Source organism: Melozone crissalis, unplaced genomic scaffold (assembly GCF_028551555.1).
Source record: "Melozone crissalis strain CALT ecotype California unplaced genomic scaffold, PUWL_Pcris_2 ptg000012l_1, whole genome shotgun sequence".
NCBI lineage: Eukaryota > Metazoa > Chordata > Aves > Passeriformes > Passerellidae > Melozone > Melozone crissalis.
Genome location: NW_026535790.1, coordinates 9887405 through 9905532, shown reverse-complemented (window position 1 = coordinate 9905532; position 18128 = coordinate 9887405). Strand labels below are relative to the sequence as shown.

The 18128-nt window shown below is 44.4% G+C and overlaps 1 protein-coding gene across 1 annotated transcript; it reads right to left on the bottom strand.

Moving 5' to 3' along the window:
* Positions 1 to 6262: 6262 nt before the first annotated feature.
* NPTX2 (neuronal pentraxin 2) lies at positions 6263 to 16300 on the bottom strand. The gene is made up of 5 exons (XM_054270976.1): positions 15824 to 16300; positions 14241 to 14457; positions 10764 to 11008; positions 9122 to 9301; positions 6263 to 7903 (listed from the first exon to the last, which is right to left on the bottom strand). Exons 1-5 carry the CDS (start codon positions 16274 to 16276, stop codon positions 7676 to 7678), a joined length of 1323 nt encoding a protein of 440 aa, XP_054126951.1. The 5' UTR covers positions 16277 to 16300; the 3' UTR covers positions 6263 to 7675.
* Between the last annotated feature and the right edge of the window lie 1828 nt (positions 16301 to 18128).

The following is an 18128-nucleotide window of genomic DNA, read 5'->3' as shown; positions in this document are numbered from 1 at the left end:
CCAGAGCACTCCTGCCTGCATCTGGAAGAATAAATGATTGTCCTTCTGGTAACAAAAAGTGTTTGATACACACACCCCTCACCGGACAGGAGAATGAAAAAAGAATGTCTGAAGCCAGCTGGTGCAGTCCAGCCTCCTGAAATACAAACCTGACTTTTTGCCAAACCCTCCTGAAATACAAACCTGACTTTTTGCCAAATCCAGGGGGAAGATGATTCTTTGCATATCCACAGCAATGGCAAAAAATGTTATTTCCAACATCCAGTGCTGAATTCAGACCCAGCTTTCCCCTTACCTCACATACTGTCTCAGCTTCCTTCCCCTTCTCCCCTCAAGTGCTTCATGCTATTTCAACCCCTCCCTTTCCTCAAGTCTGCTACCATGAACAGGGGAGAATAACTACATAAAGAGAACTGCTACCTCCTAACTCAATGAACACCATTGAAATTTGCACCCTTCAATGGAAAAGCAAGAATATGAATGGCCAGCCTTTGAATTAAAGCACTGAATGGAAAACCAGGGCACAAGCCAAGGGATACCAGCAAGATTCTGCTATTACCTATGGCAGTGAAGGTAAATTATTTTTATTTTCAGTCCACACCCTCAGCTGCCAGAAACTTGCCCCAAGGGCTGGTTCAGGATGGGAGAGAATGAGGGAGACAATGCCTAACACAATGCATCCACCAAAAATGTTGCTCAGGATTTAGCCTGCAAATGCCAAACAACACCCAGTTTCACACATAAACATACAAGGAAGATAGCAAAGCTAATATTTCAATTAAAGCAATAAATCCTCTACTTTCTCTTGTTTTCTGAAATAGCTTGGTATAAATTCTCATCTACAATTATTTTTTTGCCTAGTCAGAAAGGGGACATACTCATTTGGCAGTAATATTTATTGTGCTCAGCAAATGCTAGCACATTTCCCCTTTTAACACATATAACCCATCTCTAAAAACTTGCCTTCTCACTGTGTCCTAAAATTACTGAGTGAAAATACAAAAAAAAAGAGAAAAAGAAAAGGAGACATAACAGACTCCAGTGAATCAGAGTAACCCGCTCCAGCTTGTGTTTTTAAAAATAGCTTTAAAGTCACACCAGATTTTTTTGTTTCATTTTTACCAGCATGTTCAGACTTGTCTCAAACAGTTTCCTGTTCTTCTCTCATTCAAGTCTATGGAAATTTTGCCTTCAGTGTAACCAGAAAAACAAAATCAGGCACATTCGGTTCTCATAAAGTAATCAGAAAGACATTGAAGGGCACAGCCAAGTGAGGGCACCCCTGCACATCTCCAAAATCCCTTTTCAGTCATCCCTTCTCAACCTCTGCCCATGGTGAAGTGCAGAACAGATGTCACTGAATTTCTGGGACCTAAACAACACCTCCTGCCAATGCAGCTCATGGATTTGAGCAGGATTGAGGATTAAAATCCCAGCTACAGCCCTCAACAGGTCACCCTTGCAGCTCCGTCCCCTGGAGATGCCAATCCAGCCTCCAGGAGAGAGCAGCTGAGCTGGGAGCCCTGGAGGGGCAGCCTGAGCTCTGAGATTCTCATCCCAGCCCCTTCCCCTGGCCAGATGTGCCCCCTTGGGCTCTGCTCACACAGCTGGAAACCTGTGCTGCTCCTTGAGCATCCTTCCTGCCTTCACCTGTGCACACAGAGCCCAGCAGCCTCCAGGCCATTCCCACAACAAATGGGCTGGCTGCTGTTTTCAGCAGGAGCCACTCTCATTGCTTGGGCAATATTTTTGTGTTTTTTCCAAATCCCAAGCATAGGAGAAAACAAAAAATACATTATCCCCCATGTAGCATGTTCAAACTGATGTGCCAGGTCTTAAATTAACAATCAAGAGCTGCATTTTGTCCCAAATACTTTGTCTAAAGCTCTTCCCAGCTGACCTGTGCAGTGAGTGGTGCCTGAGTAACCATAGCAGCACATCTGAACAATGCCAAACACTCCTGAGCAGAGCCTGGAGCTGCTGAGGGACGTGAGGAGGGAGCTGGAGCTGAGAGTGAGGGTGGGCAGGTGAGAGCGCAGGTACAGCCTCAGAATTCAGATGGCAGCACAAGTGAAAATGGGGGCAAAACCAGCTCTGGAGCCTCCTGAGCTGTGTGGATCCCTGTGGCCTCCGTAGTGCCCCAAGCAGCCAGTGGTGACCACCCCCTTGCAAAGCTTTTGGCCAGATACATGAAATTATCCCTGATGCAGAGAGGTATTTACCTGCTGCACTTATCCCTGGAGCTCCAAGCATCTGCAAGACCTTAGAAGCCTCGAAAAAGCTAATTAGTGCACTGCCATAAATAATTTGATCTCTTAGGAGGATATGTACTGTCTACACAGTAAGTAACAGCTTTCTTTAATGGAAAAAAAAAAAAAGGATGATTTGCCCATGTATATCTCTGTTTTATTATAGGTGTTTATCAACTGTATATAATTTACCATAAAGAAAGCAGGGAAGCAAGAGAAAGGAAAAAAGAACAAAACTCCTGCCTAAAACACAGCTCATTGCTGTGAGCCACACCATCCCTGGAAAGCAAATCTAGGTCTGTCCTGTTTTGTCAGACACAAATATCTCCTGCAGGGAAATCTCACATAAAATTAAAAGTCAGTGCAGATCCCTGCTCCCAGACCCTTTTGTGGCTGCAGAGGAGCCATAAAGCTGCACAGGACAATCTCATCCCAGCTCTGCTCCAGGGAGGAGGCAGCTGCCTGCTCTGTGCCCTCTGCAATGGCAGGAAAACCAATTCCTGCCTGGCACAGCAAAAGCAGCCATTCTGGAACCACAGCAGGACAGCACATCGGGATTCCCACTGCAAATCAACAGCCAACACCAATAAAATAAAAAATTTAAACAAGGAAAGTTATAAATTCCTTGCTTAGCTGGTGTTGTTACCCAGAAGTTTTAACATCCTGTTTTTAATAAATGAGGTTGCCCTTTAAAGAGGTTTCCTTTCATCTGGAGAGGTCAGCAGAGCAATCTCCAGGAGTGGAGATAAGCCTGGGTGATGAGCTCTGTGACAGTAACACAAGGGTTTAAAGTTACTCACGGGCTGGTTTAAGTGTTTTAAAAGACAAAACGTAAAAGAGCATCTATTACCTTAAAAACCACCAAAATCCTCCTAAGAAACAGCCATAGTTACTTTTCTCAGTACTTATTCTTAAAAAGCTCTCCAGAACTGCTGCTGGGAACAGCTTGGTGACACAAAAACCAGGGCAAGCCTCTTGCAAACTCCTTTTAGCACAGAGGGGAAGCACACCCAGAGCCACAGAGGCTCCAGGCAGCCCAGCCCTGCCCCTGAGCCCCAGGACAGGCTGGGGGAACCAGTGGGTACCACAAAGACTCAGCATCCTCCTGTGGCAGCAGCAGGGCCAGGGGCTGAACTGCCTGGGAGCCAGCACAGGTCAAACACCACAGCATCCTTCACAAACAAAACAACTGCTCTCACTGCCATCCAGCCATCAGGGAGCTTCTGTGTCTGAAGCTTTGCCAAAACATCAGCCCAGCCCTCCTGTGGAGGAAGAAATGGCCCCTTGAACTCCTTGTGCAAATTTATACTTTTCTAAGTGCAGCCTTTTAGAAACAGCCATAGCCAGGGGGGCAATTAATTACATTCTTTCCAGAAGATTTTTAGCTCTGAAAAACTCATGTATTATTTAGGCCTCACAGCTAACCACAAACATTATCAAGGTCCAGCTCTCTCTTTGTGAAGGGGTAAAAAAGATCCAGAGACCTTTTGGTGAAAGATCTCTGGAAAAATCCCACATCACCTTCAACGCTCACCCCAATTCCCTGGATACCAGGAGAGACCTTTCATTTCTGGAGGGATTTGGCAGTGCCTGACTCTCTCCACCAGCAGGGCTCTTGCTGTGTCTTGCCTCAGATTTCTAAGCAGCATCAAGGGATCATCATCTGTGGCAGAAGCCTCAGCCAGAGCAGTCTCTCTTTTCAGGGTTCCTGCACTCCTAGCAGGATTCAGAATGATGCAATAGAAGAAGGCAGATCTTCCCTCCCAACCTGGGTAACTAAAATCAGCTGGATGAAGAATCCTTACACAGTCAAGTGCCATTAGCAAAGAAGAAATAAGCCTAACCTATTTAGAACAAGCATTACCCTGATTGAAAAAGTGCCAGCTTTAAACAGCTAATATAACACAGCAGCTTCACTACTGACCTGCTTCTCACCTTTGGGAAAGGCCTGAGGGAAATCAGGTCTCTGAAACAAAACAGAATCAGCTTCTCCCTGGCAGTTCCAGGTATTCACTCACCTGGGAAATGTGTGTAAAATGGGGGTAGATGTTGTCATCTCATTGCAGGGGTTCCATGCTGCTGTATCCTTATCACAAAAGTTCCATACCTTCTTGGTGTTTCTCATGGACAGCTCCTCAGAGCACTGACTCTTTCTACTCCACAAAGCAGCCACTGACTCCAGTTCCCTTCTCACCCAGCCACCCCACTCTTTTATAGCTTCTCATTGCTTACAGCTGTGGCCTGTTAAACTCACACCTGTTCCTAATCTTTGATTATTGACCCAGCTGCAACTCCTTAGGGGTAAGATTACTTTCTACACTATCTTTAGTTTCTTATATTCTATCCCCCTAGAGGTAGAGCTTTGCTGGTCTTCTCTGCATTTGTGAGACCTAAACCAGCATTTCAGGGAGCAAGTGCAGCTCAGCCAAAAGCTGCCTGGATCCAGGAGCTGTTCTCCCATGCATGCAGGGGATCCCAGAGGCAGAGCTGATCCTCCTCCCCTCCCCTACAGACAGCAGCTGTGCACCTGGAGCCCTCAGGCAAACTCCAAACATATGAGATCACTATACTTTCTAGTGGCCAGGCAGGTAGACAAACAACTTGTCTGTGAAGAAATAAAACTGGATTTAAACACACCAAAGCTTCAGCTTGCTGCCAGCCAGCAGCCAGGGCAGCAAGGGTGCACAGAGAGGAGGGTGCAGTGCAGACTGAGGAGCATTCCCACCAAGCAGGACCTGCAGCCTTGGCCACTCACAGCTCCCAGCACCTTGGCTTGCTGGGATTGCTGATATTGCTTTCAGGAGCCCCAGCTCTGCCTGGTTTTAAATAAAAACACATTTTCTAGAAATCTGCACTAGTGCATGCTCCAAGTGCTTCCACTCAGCTTTCCATAAGTTATTATTTCTGTGCATTCAGAGCAGTTTGGGAACTGGAGGTTGTGCTGTCAGCTCCACACTCCATAAACAATATGGATGCTGGAATGTGGTAATATTTACTCCTGTTTTGCCATCTGCTTATATAGTCATATAAAACATATGACTCCCAGGATGTGGAGCAGCAGCATAACAGATAAAGGTACAAAAATCAACACATCTTTTCTTAATGAAAAGGTACTACTGCACAAAAGAAAGAATAATATGTATGTGTGTATATACATGTATAGGTATTAAAAATAATGAAACCCTTTTCAATGAAATATTTACCTTTGGCTTTCCCTGAAGAGTCAGTGTCTTCAAAAACCCCAACAAACCAAAACCTTCCTCCAAAATCCCCACCATCTGAACTATTTAATGAGTAAAAACGAACCCAACCCAACAAAGTACAGCCCCCACCATTAACACCTTCCTATGGAGGTGGGGCTTCTTACTCAGCTGCATTTGGCCAAAGGCTGTGAGCGTTTAAATAACTCTGAATAAAGAGCAACGTGGCCAAGAGATGTGTAAAGCCCTCCCTCAGCCAAGCACTGAACTCAAACACTGGTGGTGGTGTTCAATAAAACAGCAAATCCCACCACCCACACAGGCTCCAGGACATTCAGCAGAGTGTCCAAGACAGTTCCACTGCTGCCCCTCTTAAGAACAGAGTGAAATATGTAAAACCTCCACAGCTTAGCCCCTCCAGCCTCTTTTGAAAAAAGCAGATAAATAAAGGAGTATTGACTGCAGGGCTGATGCCTCTTCTGGAACCAGCCCATGGGAGATGAGAATTCTGCACTTTTCCTCACCTCACAACACAGATTCTTTTGACATGAAGTGAGTTTTGTGTTTGTTTTTTCCTTGGGGCAGGGAAAGCACAGCTGTGGGCTGAGGGTGCAGTGTGTGTGCGTTTATTTTAAAGCCAATCATGACAAGAACACTTGAGGAATTTAGGGAATAAATTTGACACATTTAGGGAATAAAGAAAACTCCTTACAAGACTGTCCTTCTACCAGTTAGAGAGACAGCAGGTGAACCCATAGAAGCTATGAAAGAGAATATTCAGTGTCTTGTGTGGCTATAAAAGAATTAGGAGACTCATTTTACAGTGCATTTTAATTAAAAGTTCATTATAAGAATTTTCTTTTAAGAACAGCATACTACATATTCATGGAAATATGTAACTTTACCCTACAAATGGGACTGTCACCATATTATTCTTACAATTCAAACATATGAAAAATAAAATATGATATTTAGCTTTATAAATTCCCCCTCCCCCCCTTTAAATCCTTTTTCTTTTAAATAACAAAAGTATTAACTCTTTCCCAGTACAGTGCATTTACTATCTGCGAGCCACAAACCAAGAATTCACAGCAATGCCAAGGAAACAGCAACATTGTTTGCAAAATATTGAGAGAAAATGATAAAAAATATAATAGTCAGCCCAGTGCTTACAGAAGAGACAGTCAACAAGAATTGAAAGAGCAGCACATTTTCATATTACATAGGACCATTATAATAACATATAAACCAGCGCAGAAGACTTTTCTGCTGGAAAAATATATACCAATTCTCAGCAAGCAGAAACTGAACTTTGGCACTTGCTCATAAAAAGGCCTTTCAAAGCAAAACAAAATGGAAATTCACTTAATCACAGCTTGTATATTTAAAAAAATAAAGACATTGAAGCAAGGAAACAATAGAGAAAAGTGTACAAGCCAGGTCACTAGGAATTCAGTACATTCAGCCTACAGAAAAATACAAGTACAATCTTTGATCCACCCACCTATGCTGGGATCCTGGCTAGCAAAGGACAGGCTTTGGGACAGAACCTCACCTGAAGCACCTCTGCTTCAATGGAGCTGTGCTGATTCAACAGCCCTTTCTTCAAATTGAACTGGTACAACGTGTCTCCAAACATCACCTCTTTATCATAAAATAAGGATTTTTAATCTGCAAATGAAGAAGCAAAAGCCTTGCACTCAGACAGTGGCTGTTCTGCTCTACCCATAGCTGCACCATAACCACTGCAGTGTAAGGATTAAGTGATTTTTATTTTAAAAAAGGGCTAAAAAAAGAATGGCTTTATTTTGAAGGAGACAATAGACTGGAAGGAAGGGTTCACATCTAGTCTGTTATTCCTGGTGCTGTCAGCACTGCACATTCTCAGGAACATGAGAGTCAAGTGTGCACACTGTTCTCCCTCCCTGCAGAAGAGCTGATTTCTAAGCTCAGGCCCAACCAAAAGGGTTCTGCAGGCCAAAGCACATTTTTGGATCAGGCCATAGGAAAGCAAGGGCTGCTCTGGTCAAGAAGTGCTCCTTTCATAGCCAGGCTCAATGCCCCAAGCTAGCAGCTATCTTTGCATTGAGGCAGTTTACTCAATTTTTTTTTTTTTATTCTTTCAAGGAGTTAAGACTGGGGAAGGGCAAGGAGAAAAAGAAGTGCTTTAGATTGCACAGAAGATTGTCCTACTAAAGGGGGCACTTGGATGGGAAGTGATCACAGCTACAAGTCAAGCAGACGCTCCTCACAGGTCTCCACAGGCCATTTGGTAGCGCCTCCAAACACATCCACGTTGTTGTCCACCCAGGGGATGATGTTGCCAGGCATGTTGATGGAGCAGTTGGCAATATTCATGATGTCTTCAGCTCTTAACACCCTGTCCCATATATTGAACTGGCTCATCTCCCCAACAAAGGCTTGAGTTGCATCAAATCTTCCTCCTACTGTGTCCTTTAGGCACATGAGAGTGAGGATTAGATGAAGAAAACACCAAAATAAACTTCTCAAACTTGAAGTCCCTCCCCACCCAGCCCCACTGCTAGAGAGGGGCGCAGAGTTTGGTCCCAGAGCAAGCGAATTTGAGTTTTACAAGGGCTACATTGAGCAAGGCATTCAGTGACAAGCTCCAACCTGGATTGTGTCAAAGCAACTGAGGGCAAGCAGTGGGGAGGACAAGCAAAACACCACAAAAGGCTGCACACAACCAACCTTGCCCTGGAGCAGTAGAGCAGGAAGGCAGCTTTAAACTTTGAGGCTCATTTAAGAGCCACTGTGCAAGCCTAGCACAGGAGAGCTGCAGGGACGTGTAAGGTTCCCCCGCAAGCTTTATGGCCATAGATTAAACCATAACTGCAGCCCTTGCCCAATTGTCTGCAGGCACTGGGAGATGTGATTTTGGATCTAAATAAACACCCAGGCTTTGTCTGGCTGTAAATGAGTGATTCAAACTGCCACTGCATAAGCCTGGAAGTGTTTTCTTGCTCCACTCACTACCCAAGGACAGAATTCACTCATTTTTGAATGAATCCAGTCATTCCACTGACTTGGAACTGATAGCACAGGACAGACCCCAGCACAGTGCAGGCAGAGATAAAGGAAACCTGCAGACACTCAGCAGTGAGCTCTGCAGAGTGCATTAGGATACTGAACTTGCCATTCTGTCATTTCTGTCATGGATAAGTATCTACTAAAATCAATACACACAAAACTAATTTATCATGGCTCCAACTGTGAACCTGGGAATCCTGAAGAAAGGCTATTTCCTGCTACTTGTTACAATATTTGCTTTTTTTAGTAAATGTATAATGTAAGTAGGGAAATAATAGGGAAATACTGTGAAGCCAGGAGCCACACAATTCATGACTTATGAGATGTTAACTAGAAAGGCAAACTTCAAAATCCTCTGGGTTTTTTTTTCAATATTCTAAAATTATTTATTCTTAACCCCAACATGAATATTCTGAATACTTAATAAGTGAAACAAATACACCAATTTGGGAATTCATTAAGTATTTCATTCAGTGAGATTTCATTAAGTATTTGTTGCCTTGTTTCAGTCTGATACTGTGTATACAATAGGATCAAGAGTTTAAGAAATTCTCACAGCTCTTGTTTGTTTGGGGAGTTTTGATTTTGTTTAAATCCTGGAACACCCTGTCATTCACTCACCTGTTCCTGACCCAGGATCAAGACACCTCCAGGTTTAATTGGATGCCAAGGAGCAAGATTCTCCCCAGTGCCAAGCTTCTCTCCATCCTGAAAAGCTTCCCACATTCCATCTCTGGTTGTCCATGTGATGCAGATATGATGCCATTTTCCATCACTGATGAAGAGAGGGAGCTGAGCAACCTACAAAAACCAGAATAATGCATGTAGCAACCCAAATCCAGCAGTTCAAGCCCAACATGTAAAGAGGAACAGTATTTACTCTGTCCTCAACAGCAAAAACTTTATGGAGACAAGAGTTAGTCCACATCCTGCTTTGTAGGATTCCACAGAATCATAAAATTATTTAGGTTGGAACATCCCTCCAAGATCACCCAGCAGTGCCAAGGCCACATCTACACCTGCAGGGATGGTGACTCCACCTCTGCCCTGTGCAGCCTGTCCCAGTGCTTTGCCACCCTCCCAGTGAAGAAATTTCTCCTCATATCCAATTAAAACTTCCCCTGGCACAACTTTCGGTCATTTCCTTTTTCTGTTACTTGGGAGAAGAGCCCAACCCCACCCTGCACATTAATCTGTGACATTTGTTGTTTAAATCTCAGTGCTTAGTGAGATTCCATCCAGTGCTCACATTAAGTTCCTCTCAGAATCTGGGGCTTGCCAGCACCATCTGCAGTAACAACTTTGACAAATGGATCTGTCTGCTACCAGGAGAACTTGTGGGAACTGTTCCCTAGGCCTCACAATAAGGAGGAATTATGCTCCTTTAGGAGTCTGAGCTGAAAACCTTCTCAGGTCAACTTCAAGACACAAGTGCAGTGGCTATGGAGCTGTGATGTGGGAAAATAAAAGCCTCACAGAAAATTGGTATTACAAACATAAGGAGAGTCAGGTTTGCTTCTCTTCCACAAACCATTAAAAATAATTGGTTATTGATCTGGGAGGATGATAGGACTGTTAAAAGTCCATAATCAGCCACAAGATGAACCACCTGAGTTGTGTAGCAAACACCCGATCCCTCAGAGAACACTGAGTTACCAGGAAACCCAACTGAAGGTGGGGAGAAAGGATACTGGATTAATGACAAGTTTCAATGGTTTTTTCCAGCTTGTCAGAAACCATCAATGGTATGAAGTAGCTGTGTCTAAAGTCTGAAAAATTGTATTTAAACTGATGCTCAGTCACTGAGCATAACAAAACCAGACCATTATGTGGAGAGCCTTTTGCTGTCTGTCTTCTGCAAAATTCATTTAACATTTGTAACTTCTACAATTAGAAAGACAAAATTACTGCAACTGACTTAGATCTCACAGGTCTGGTAATAGTGTGGCTTCATATTTTGGTTGTGTTTCATAAAATAAAAAAAATTAAAACCCAAGAAGCCAAGATCTGCTTGTAACTTCAGACAACACAAGTGTGCGCACATCTAATGTCAAGCTGCTTGGTCCCAACACACAAATATCTACAATTTAACTTCTGTTTCAATTGCTTTAATGGACTTGCAATCAGCCAGTGGACAGCAGAGAAGCAGAGAGCAGCACCTCAAAGGCTTCTCTCAGAGGGAGGGAAGGAGTCAGGGCAAAGGCACCAAGGGGTCAGGCCCTGTTCTGGTAACACTGAGAACAAAGAGCTCATCAGATCTCACCTTATCATTAATTAGCAGCTCAATTGGATTGTTCCCCCATTCTATGAGGACAATTTCATTGGCTTGCCCAGGAACAGCATATGAGAAGGGAGTGCCAATGCCAGGAGAAGCACTTGACCTGAGCCACAAGCACACAGTGAAAGCATAGAGCTCTGGCAGGGTCTTCTTGATCTTCCCATACAGGTAATTGGTGCGGAGAGGGAGCGAGACCTTGAACTCATCAGGTGACTTAAATGCACTGTTACCTGGAATCACACGGAGCAAAAAACCCTTCACAGTGAGCAAAACAATGCATTGATAAGGCTAACACACAATTGATACTGACAATCTTTGGTTTTAATAGCTTTAGAGGTACAGAAAAAAAAAGTATATTGAAGTAGTATTTACTGAATGTTGATGCAAATAGATTTTATCCACATTGTGATAATTTAGTTTATTTCTGCTCATTTAGAGCAAAAGACCAGATGGTAGACAATCTCTTTCATTGCCTAGTTCATGGCTGGAGGTCTCCCTATTTCAAACAATCCAAACTGGTTTAAGACATTTACTGTCAGTAAAATGGATTCTCTGCTATGCTCATTACTAAAGCATCACAGTGCTTCACAACCAGGATTCCTTTCCCTACTCCTGCTACACAAGCAGTACCTCTGTGTTAAGATCTCAGGCTAACACAAATTAACACATTTTGAGCAGCAAATCTGAAATAAGATTCCACTGACAGAGTCCAGAAAGCAGCTACATTCAGAACTGATTTCTACCCCATTAACTGAACAGGACAAGATCTAAAAAGTTCAAAGTGATCTGAATTAAAAATGCAATAACAAGCTATAAATTATGGGAAGATTAGACACTTAATTTACTATAAAAGCAGAAATTATTATTCAGCTTTTTCTAAAAAAGTCATAAAAACCAGTGAGATATTCTAGAACATGCTTACAAAATTGAGAACTTTAGGCCAAAACTTTCTAAAGTTGCAATACTCTATATCATATACTTGATTTAGATGCTCATAAGTAATTTTCTACAAGTATTAAGAAATAAATCCCATATTGTACCACAAATTCAACCCACAGTTCTGTAGTAATGCCACCCTCAACTTTTTAGCAGCCTGTTCTGAGTCTCCCTCATTTCCTTTGCTCACATTCCTGAAACAAATTCAATCCTCTTGCCAAACTTCACACTCCAGTCCAAATGAAAAGCTGTTGTCACAAAAAATTGTCATAATTCTCATATGTATTTTTTAAATCACTGGCATTCTCTCATTTCCCCTTCTCAGAAGCAACTGAAGTGTTTTGGCTGCATTTTTCACAGAATGAGGGGGTGGAAGAAGAAAAAGCTTCTCTTTGGCTTGAATCTGTCATGAGGAACCTTAGAGACCTGAAATGTTCTAACTGGTAAGCAAATAAACACCAAGGTCTCAGGGATAATACTGAATAACCTCCATTAGGCTGCTACAACCAATCTCACACAGAAAAAAAAGAAACATGCCCCATTAAAAGAGCAATTATTTTTGGGCTAGATGGGCAAGAAATATTGTTAATCCCTTTCAGAGATAGAGAAAATAAGTTTAGATGTAGTAAATGATCTGTTTGTTCCTCCAGCAAAGCCAGGAATCCCACTGAAGTCCAGGCACTACTATTTGCAGGATTATACCTCCTGCTTTTTCTACTGCATCCTCCTCTGCTGTCAATGGAGACAACCACTGAAGGAATTAACAGAAAACTTTGGGGACCACAACAGGTGTAGAAGTTTTAAACTCTTCTGCCCCACTGCTAACTAAAACAGCTGTCACAGCTACAGATAAAATCCAAGGCTTACAGAGGCACCTCATAAAGTTGTTTTTTTCCACTATTTAGTCTCAGGACAATGAGGAGCTTATGACACTATAGTTAGTTGTAGGGAAGAAATGCTGAACAAAACTGCATTTAAATAAAAGCACAATAGAAATACTATTTTCAAATGAGACCAGACAAATTATTGTCTGTATTTAAAATAAAATAATAAATAAAGTTATTTAAAATAATAAATAAAGTTATTTAAAATAAAATAATAAAATAAAATAAATAAATATTATTTATTTATTTATATTTATAAAAAATATAAATAAATAAATAATAAATAAATAAAATAAAATAAAAAATAAGTTCTTTCATCATTATTACCCTCACTTTGATTTGGCAGAGGAACCAGAACAGCTAAGCTGTACCGTAATAGCAAATTACACAAGTAAAAGAAAGGCTGTATCTTGGTTCCTGTCCCAAATTCTTCACTTCCCCAGAGACTTAAGACAGCCCTCACTCCCCACACAAAAAAATAAAGGTGGGAACAGGTTATTTTTAGCCTAGCTGAATTACACATTCTTGTTCTCCCACCACTCTCTCCTTCTGATATGAGTCACATCTTTCAGAGACAAGAACTATCTATACTTGACTCATAAGACATTAACAGGCCACTAATTCTCCATAACTTTGGTTGCAAGTTAAGCTTTATCTTGGCTCTCAGGAAATACCAAAAGACAGAGCCAGTAGAAAATCATCTTCCTCCTTCTCTCTCTTTTAGAAGAATAGATACAGTATTACACACAAGTCCATTAAGCTGCATTTCTAAATTCATGAGATGTGCATGTTTGCACCATTTGGAGGGCTTGTCCATTAAGCTGCTTTTAAGCAGAGTTATTCACCTTGGAAAATCACTTAAGGATTGGGCAGGGAGATTTACTGTAACTCCAGCCCTCTACAGCCCACTCTGTACATGTATACAGTCAATACAGAGAGTTCTGTGCTCACACACATTTGTAATTCAAATAAACAGATTCCACTCAAGCAGAGAGGTCCCAGTAATAATTAAGGCAAGAATCAGAATGAATGACTAGGATTATGAGAGCATCCCCCAGTGGGCCATGTGTAATCTACTGTAAACTCTGAAAGCTGTAAGCTTAGAATAGAGCATAATTCAAGTAGCTGCAGCTACCCAAAGTCATAGCCAGTAACAAAAGGAAAAGCCACCATCAATACTTCCAAAGCAGCAGGAAACAAAGCTGGTCTAAAACGCCATTCATTACATCAAAGGTAGTTGTGCTAATTAAATTTAGCCCCTATGACTCTCAGTCCCAATAAAGGCAGCTCTGCTCAGATGCATGGTTGACATTATGTAGCTATTTACACCCATGCCATACTTATTCCTATCTCCACTTGCCTCCTTACAGATCTTTCCATCCCACAAACACTAAGAGTTTCATCCTAGCCACCCACACACGCCAAATTAAGAGACAGGAAGCCAAAGCCAGGCAACTGCCTGTCAAGCAAGAAGCCTGAGATAAAAGAAAAGGGAGAATCCAAGTATTTGCACTGTCACCTACTATTTAGCCCAGTACCTCAGTGTCTTTCCCTCAAGGCCCACATTTAGTCTAGTGCTCTGGAAGAAAGGAGTAAACAAAATTAACCAGGATGGGGAAGCGTTTTGATCCCGAGCAATTACCTTTCTCTAGCTCAGACACTCTCTCTAGCAATGCATTCAAGGTTGACTCTGTCTTCTGCCGGTGGGCTGAGGTCTCGTTGTGCAGCAGGGATTTCTCATCCTCCAGCTCGGCCACCTTGCTGAGGAGCTGCCGCTCCAGGTCCCCGAGCCGGCGCTGCAGCATCTCCCGCAGGTCACTGGGCAGCGCTGCATAGGACACGTTGGCCCGGAGCTGGTGCTTCAGGGCAAAACAAGGGGGGAAATATTGTCATTCCTGACACAGAAATGGCAAATGCAGGTGTGCTCCCGGCCCAAAGCAGCAAAGTAAGAGCATGGAGCTCTCCAGCAAGTATAGAAGAGGTATTGCTTTTTAGCATTTGTCATGGTCAGTGCTTTTATCAGTACTGGAACTAAACAGGTCCTGAAACTAAAGGGCACTTTTGTTAGAGACTTCCACCACTTTATATGAAAGAGGTTTCATACATTTAAGTTCAATAAAATCAATGTAGGGAGCAGGTCTGATGTAATTCTATTAGTACACATACATGTGACACATTGGTCAATTTTTGCTTCACTTACTGTTAGTGACATGGCCAATGTAAGTAAACACAAAAACTACCACTTCATTTTAGATTAAAATTAAGCTACTTTGAAAGCAGATTTACCAAAGTAAGATGCTCCTTAAATCAATCTAAGTACTAAGCAGTGAAAGTATTCCTATTCAAACTGAAAAAAGAGGCACCTCACACTCTCAAATAACACTGGTATCTTTAAAGATACTAAAAAAACAACATTTCCACCTACCACGTTATTCTAGAGGAGTTTCTCTTCTACAACGCTAAAAGGAATGCTTCAGGAAGACAGCAATAGTGGTAAAAGGAGGGAATGAATACTATCAGCTCATTCAGAACTGCACTTGCAAAGCAGCTCTCACAGAACAGCCTTTGGGAAGTTACTCACCATCCTCACATCAGCACTGACTGGAGGACAGCGGGAGCAGCATGTGAGGCTTCCAGGGTGTGAAAAGCAAAACAACACCAGCACAAATCCTGTGAGAATCCTCTCTACAAAACATGAGTGCATGAGCAGCACTCAAACCACGGGCACTGTCCAAAGGCTCATGGAAATCACTTATCGGTGGGCTTGGGCCAAATCCCCTTTCTGTTCAGGGGTGCACAGAATCGGGTTCTTTCCATTCTGTGTCAGCCCTGAGTGCATCATCTTATCTGCACCATCTGCCCAACACAATCCCCTCATCACCACTGCTCTGTTCAGCACCATATGCCGAGGTCTTACTGCCCAAGACGTCAGCTTTGTGCCTCAAACCACATGAAGTCACATCCCCAGAAAGGGAGATTTACACATTATTAGTACAGAAACTAAGCTGCTGACAAGCAGGGAAACCATAATCTCCCCCCACGCAGAGGGAGCACACACTCAAGAGCAGCCTCTTAGGTATTTACTATTAAAGAGAGGAGATAAATAACCAAGAGACCAGGACAAGCCAAACCGAGCCTCTCGCCCGCGGGCTGGGCCGGTTTGGATCCATCTCCACAGGGATTTACCCGAAGTGCCCGCTGGACGTGCAGCGGCTCCGGCCCTACCTCCAGGCTCTCCAGGCGGTCCTTCAGGGTCTGCATGGTGCGGCTCAGCTGCTCGATGACCAGCGCCGGGTCCCGCGGCAGGTCGCCCATCGTGTCCTTGCCCTTGCCCACCTCGTTCTTCCACGCCCCCGTGGCGGACTTGCCGTCGGCCCCCTCGCAGCGGCTCAGCTTGCCGGTGAGCTCCCGGATGGCCTCCCGCTGGCTCCCGATGGTCTCCTTCTGCTGCAGGACGGTCTCCCGCAGCTGCAGCACCGTGGCTTTCAGCTCCTCCTCGGGGGGCAGCGCGCCGCCCTGCATGGGCACGGGGGGCAGCGGGCAGCCCGCGCCGGCGGCGTCCAGCGGCAGCGAGGTGCACACGAAGCGGCTGCCCGGCGGGCTCTCCTGCTCCGGGGCCGGCGACCCCCGCCCGCCCGCAGCTACGGCGAGCAGGAGCCCGGCGGCCACGAGCAGCATCCCGGCTGGCGAGCGGAGCGCCCGCTCGGCGGGGCGGCCGGGGCCGAGCCGCGGTGCCAGGAGCGGGTCCCGCCGCCCCGTCCGGTCCGTCCCGTCCCGTCCCCCTCACGCCGGTCCCGCGCCCGCCGCCGGCCGCGGCTTTTATGGGCAGCGAGGGCGCGGGGGGCGGGGTCCGACTCGCGCCGCGCGCGCTGGTTGGCTGCGAGCTGTGTGACGTCAGCCGGGCCGGGGCCGGGCGGGCGCGGGGTCGGGAGCGCTCCCGGACCGGGACCCGCGGCGGGGTCGCTCCATCGCCCGTGCCCAGCCTGACCTCCCGTGGGTCTGTGACACCCCCTTGTCCCTTGTCCCCGCAGCCCGCTCCGCCATAAAGAGCCCGGCTCCATCCACCTCGGTGCGCTCTGCCGATCCCGCTCCGTCTTGTCAGTGCCTTTCTGGTACTGAGCGGGTCAGGAGCGGACCCAACGCCTCGAGGTGACCCGAGCAGTGCGGAGCAAAGGGACTGTCCCTGTCCCTGTCCCTATCCCTGTCCCTGTCCCTTCCCCTCCACAGCCTGGGATACGGCCGGCCTGGAGCGGCTCTTTGAGCTACAGGACAATGCCGTCAGAAAAACAGGAGCTATTCAAGCTGTGCATCACTGTTCACATTGATTATGGAGGGGAGAGAGACACGGACATCTCACTATTAGAGTACCATAATTCTATAGCTGGACCATAAGAGCATTGTGGTTTCAGCTACATTGTTTGTGGCGTCCAATGTTTTTAATGCTGATCCTCTTATTCAGTTACTTTAAATGTATAATCCGTGAAGGCTTTTATGTTTTCCAAGTGACATAGAAACACTGAACAGTTCTTACGAACTTCTTGTGGATATGCAATAAAAAATCTTACTCGACTGGAAAAACTCAGAAACAATTTCCTTATGCATCAGCAGAGGCTGCTCTTAGGACTCCCAAATCTTTGAGTAGAACTTCAGATTTTTAGAAAGTTGATATATGGAAAGACATTTTACCATAGGGTAAGTAGCTCCTGCTATGAAATACACAATGTTTTAAATAATAATGAATAAGAATAAAGAATTTGTAATTGAAAATAATTTTAGCTTTTTTTCAGTCAGCACGAGAATTGCTTTGTAACAAAATGACTTAACAAGTTTCCAGGAGTGTGTACCACAGGGACAGTTAAATCTGATGGTTTCATGGAGTCCAGTTTATTTGTTCAGGTCTTCTAGCAATGTCCTGTTAAGAGTCACACGAGTCAAAGGCGCTGTTCAGCCAGGTGGTTGGGATGCAGCTCCTGTTGCTCACTCAGGGGAGAGCACACCAGGGGCAGGCAGAGTTCAAAACGCAACCAGAAGCTCCGATTTCTGTCTGAGCTCCCTTTGTCTGGAAACCAGCTCTCAGGAGACTGTGCTGCTTCCTGGGTGAATGAAATATACCCACTCGAGTGCAGAGGCTCTGACTAATGCCTGGGCACACATTTAACTCCCATCACAATCAACAGCACATCGTGTCTTCAGTGGCTTCATCACCTGGCTGATTAGAATTCTGGGTGCTGCAGCGAGGAGCATCATGCAAGCACACCAGGAACATCTCGCCTGTCAACACGGGGTCTTTCCAGTCCACACAGGTCAAGGAAATATTAAAGCTTACACAGAATAATGGACCAGAACTATTGCTCTGCATGTAAGATTAATCAGTCCCATCTGTATTGCATTGCAGCTCATTTCTCCCAAATTTCATGTGAAGCAGTATGAAAAAAGTAATAAAATAATTGTAAAGCGTTTGATTTAGCCTGTAGGAAAACAGTAGTCAATTGCTTCTATACAGCTTGATTCTAGCCTTTATAATATGAAT